At 26.9% G+C, this 4845-nt stretch overlaps 1 protein-coding gene across 1 annotated transcript; it reads right to left on the bottom strand.

Moving 5' to 3' along the window:
- Positions 1-938: 938 nt before the first annotated feature.
- Positions 939-1679, bottom strand: LOC106323480. Its single transcript, XM_013761596.1, has 2 exons — positions 1058-1679; positions 939-976 (listed from the first exon to the last, which is right to left on the bottom strand). The coding sequence occupies exons 1-2, from the start codon at positions 1677-1679 to the stop codon at positions 939-941; spliced, it is 660 nt and encodes a 219-aa protein (XP_013617050.1).
- Positions 1680-4845: the final 3166 nt, after the last annotated feature.

The raw sequence follows: 4845 nt of genomic DNA, 5'->3' as shown, positions 1-4845 counted from the left end.
AAATAGTAGTTGGGTCGAATTAATGTTAAAACAAAATAGATGAGTAAAATTAGTAAATTTGATAAAAGATAAAGTGTTATTAATAAATAAACTATAAAGTGGTGATAGAATATACTTAGAATATTCTTTTTTGAAGAAAAATATGAAGTTTACCATTGAAGATGCTCTAGCAAAATAGGTTTCATTATTTAATTCTTTTACTATCAGAAAAAAAAACACTTTCAGAATAAGAGCTCTTGGTGTAAGTATCATTTTGTTTGAATAAATTTTATATTCATTCAAAAAATAAAGTATAACAAAAAGCCAATTATAAAATATATTCTTTCCGTTCATAAAAGATCCATGTTTTAGAATTTTCATACTTTTTAATAAAACATATTAAAATTTAGTTATAAATGCATAGTCTTTTGTAATTTTATATTTCCTATATTTTTAAACCAATAATATTTTAAAAAATGCAATTAATGTTCTTAAACTTCACAATTTCTCATTATTAGTTGACAAAAATTGCATTGAAAATATAAAATATGTATCTTTTAAACAAAAGTTTTCTTTAGAATACTGACTATTGCATTCAAGTTAAAATAAATAAATCCACGTGAAAGCCAGACACATATTCATTCATGAACTTACAAGCTACAATTCTCGATGTAATTAAAAAGATTAAGTTACATGGTAGGAGTACTGTTACAACTTAAATAAAATAACATGTGACGAAGGATGTTATATATGAAGCTGATAACTTGTAAAACCCCATTTATATTTGTTATATATCTGATTACTGTGTTTAAAATATTAAATAACAATGTTATTCAAAACAACGACATATGTTTGTAGGAATGTTTGAAAATAATTGAAAGGATAATGAGGAGAGAAAGTGAGTAAGTACTGATCTCTCGTTAGGGTTTATGTGGAAGACCTATTTAATCCTTCTTTTATTAGCAGAAAGTTTGCTGAACTTGTTGAGCCAATTCTTCTGCACTTAGTTGGCACTCAATTCCAATCTGTCAAAACAACAATATATATATATATATATATATATATATAAGAATATGACGTCGAGACTGCTCATAAGTTTCATTCAACCCCATCAAGAACTTCGTAACACGACTTCTCTGTTGCAACTTCTCCCAAAGGTTAGCAGCATCACACTCACATCGACCACACGTACAGATTGGCAACTCCACATAGTTCTTATGCTCTTCCCACAAAGTGACCAACTCCGTATAGTATGTAGACACATCCAGGGCTCCTTGTTCAATCTTGCTCAACCGTTGCTCTAAATCATACACACGAGGAGCATCATCCTGCTTAAAACGCAAGACTAGATTATTCCAAATACCCTCTGCTGTGGAAATGAACAATAGACTCTGTCCAATCTTCTTGGAAACCGAGTTCATCAACCACGTCGCAACAATATCATTGCACCTAGACCACACACCATAGTCACGATGATCAGGTGAAGGACGAAGAATCGTACCATCAACAAAGCCCAATTTGTTACGAACATTCAAGGCCATACGCATAGAACGACGCCAAGAGTGAAATTCCGCAGCTGTAGTCAATCGATCAGAAACAAGAACGAGGCCTGGATGATCCGTATGATGCAAGTAGTAAGGATTCTCATACAAATCAGTCTGAAAACGAGATCCATCGGATGGAAGAACCGGATCTACCATCGAGAAGAAGCAAGATTCACTCACCACAAGAAACAATACGAAACGATGAAAAAGAAGAGAAATCGTTCGCAAGAGGTCAATCAAAGAGAAACGAAAAGAGAAAGAATGAGAAAACAACTCAGAACTCCCCGAAACAGCTCAACAATGGCGAAAATCATCACAATCACGAATCGCGAAATCGACATCAAAGGAAGACTCATGATGCGAATCGAGTATGCGGAAGCTCAGATAGATTGCTCTGATACCATATTAAGGTTTCATACAGATCAGATTCGAGATGATGAAGATGAAGAAGATGAGCTGGGAACGAGAGAGAGAATCAAGAATATAGTTTGTTATTCACATTAAACTTAACTGTACAAGATTCGTTACATGGTTATATATACATAACCGGTATTTACAAGTAAACCAAATAACTAATAAACCAACATTAAACCGGTCATTAACCATATCTATCTAAGACATATCATGAATACAAAGAATCAGAAAAGTTTAGAGAAAGACTCATAACTGGTAGTGGACACATCATACCAACAAATATGATGACCAAACAACATTTATATATAACTCAAGTTTAATTTATACAATATAGAAAATTACAATCAAAAGACTATGAAATATATTAAATTTGTTGACTAGAAACCTTAAGTTATGTCGGGATATATACATTGTATATTTGTGATAAAATTTCCAATCACATAAATGGTTATAAATTTAACTAAATTACGATATATAACATGATATATATCTTCAAACAGTTATATAATTTTATATAACATTTAATGTTGAGAATTAAGCTACAAATGTTTTAGTTAATTTTTTCTCTTCATATAAATATAGTAAAATTAATAGTACAAGCTATACTAATACAAAAATCTATTCCAAACCACAACATTTTAGTTTACCATGAAAAAAGATTATTTCAAACAATAGAACAATAATAGAGTAGAAAAAAACAATCTTAATCAAATAAATACACATCAAAAATAAAACTAAATAAAATATAGAAGAACAGTATCACATCATGTAGTTACTCTGAAAAATTTAAATCAACAACATAAAAATATTTAATCACAGCGTGAAAAACATAATTGGTAGGGAACCAAGATATAAATAATACCATAGTAAATATGATACATATATAATGTAATAGTGAACTTACCACTGATAGTAAAATAACCATATCAAAAACTTATCAAAACAAATGAATTGAGGAATGCAAAAGTAAAAACAACAAGATGACAAACAACATATCAATATACTCAATAAAAACTATATAAGTAAAAAAAGGTCCAAACGTAACTAACTCTCACATACACTAAAAAGTAAAAACTTTTCCTTCCACCAGTTTAGTCATTTTTCATATTGAGCTTTCGATTTTAGTTGAACCATACTAATTTAACATTTAAACTTACTGATTCGGTTGAAAAATCATTGCGTTTCTCCTAATATCTCATTCTGTTTAACATCGCTGGATTGGCTTATATTAACCAAATAAACACATACATGACTGGAATAACTAAAATAGATATATTTTGAGACTAAATATGTTATAGTAAATTTATTATAAATCATCAGATATAAAAGTAAATATTAATCGTTATATTTTACCAAAACAAACATATAATTATATGAATGAAACTAAGTCAAACAATACAGCTGATTCATAATTATATTATCAAAGCAATGAATATCTATGCATGTTTAGATTGATCGGCATAGTATTCTAACGGAAATTAATAAAAAAAAATGAATGCTCGATTATTGGAATCACAAGCAGTGAGACTACTACTAACCTTGTTGAACGACCAAAAGTATAGGAGAATGAAACGACACTGCGACCGAAAGAAACTATTGTGATGATAAATCTTGTGAATGGAAGATATTTTTTGTGTGTTTATTACATGAGTAATAAATACTTATATAGATATACAATTGAAATTTTTAATTTAATCTAAAGATCTAGAATATCTAAAATATTCTAGAAGATAAATATTATAATGGCCATCCACATATGTAAATTATCCATAACAAAATTCTATAAAATATTTAGATAAGTAGTATATATACAGTATAAGAGCATCTCCAATGGTGTTTTATTTTTTATTTTTTGCTTCATTTTTTATTCTAATGGTACTTCATTTTTTAATTCATTTCTTTGAATTTTGAATAATTGAACAATATTTCTTCAAATTTGAAGAAATACTGTTATGTTCTTCATTTTTTGAAAATAAAATTTTTTGTTTACAAACTAATTCTTAACTTTTATTTATTGTTATATTGCACTTAACAAATTAGAAGTGTTAATGACATCCAATTAATTTTAAAGTTTATATGATTATTTTTATCTAATTGAATGTTAATAACGAAAAACATGAAATTATTAATAACTAAGTATCTTATGTTTGATTTAGAAGAATTTAGAATAAAATAAACTCAATTTTTGTTTTAAAATACTTTTGTTAAACACTTAGAGATATATGTATTTAGTGTTTCTTTATAAATTCTAATTTTTTTGTTTATTTATTTATGTTAATGTGTAATAATTTTATCATATAATAATTATTAACTTACGGTAAATAGTAGTTGGGTCGAATTAATGTTAAAACAAAATAGATGAGTAAAATTAGTAAATTTGATAAAAGATAAAGTGTTATTAATAAATAAACTATAAAGTGGTGATAGAATATACTTAGAATATTCTTTTTTGAAGAAAAATATGAAGTTTACCATTGAAGATGCTCTAGCAAAATAGGTTTCATTATTTAATTCTTTTACTATCAGAAAAAAAAACACTTTCAGAATAAGAGCTCTTGGTGTAAGTATCATTTTGTTTGAATAAATTTTATATTCATTCAAAAAATAAAGTATAACAAAAAGCCAATTATAAAATATATTCTTTCCGTTCATAAAAGATCCATGTTTTAGAATTTTCATACTTTTTAATAAAACATATTAAAATTTAGTTATAAATGCATAGTCTTTTGTAATTTTATATTTCCTATATTTTTAAACCAATAATATTTTAAAAAATGCAATTAATGTTCTTAAACTTCACAATTTCTCATTATTAGTTGACAAAAATTGCATTGAAAATATAAAATATGTATCTTTTAAACAAAAGTTTTCTTTAGAATACTGACTATTGCATTCAAGTTAAAATAAA

This window comes from Brassica oleracea, chromosome C2 (genome assembly GCF_000695525.1).
Source record: "Brassica oleracea var. oleracea cultivar TO1000 chromosome C2, BOL, whole genome shotgun sequence".
NCBI classification, from domain to species: Eukaryota; Viridiplantae; Streptophyta; class Magnoliopsida; order Brassicales; family Brassicaceae; genus Brassica; species Brassica oleracea.
Note: the sequence above shows the minus strand (reverse complement) of the source record. Positions and strands in the feature narration are given on the sequence as shown.

What these genes read in the sequence shown, in the direction of transcription:
- LOC106323480 (XM_013761596.1), bottom strand. Translation starts at nt 1,679, where the DNA reads ATGGTAGATCCGGTTCTTCCATCCGATGGATCTCGTTTTCAGACTGAT. An exon ending in AACTTATGAGCAGTCTCGAC is followed by an intron (nt 977 to 1,057) that starts GTCATATTCTTA and finishes AACTAAGTGCAG; the next exon opens with AAGAATTGGCTCAACAAGTT.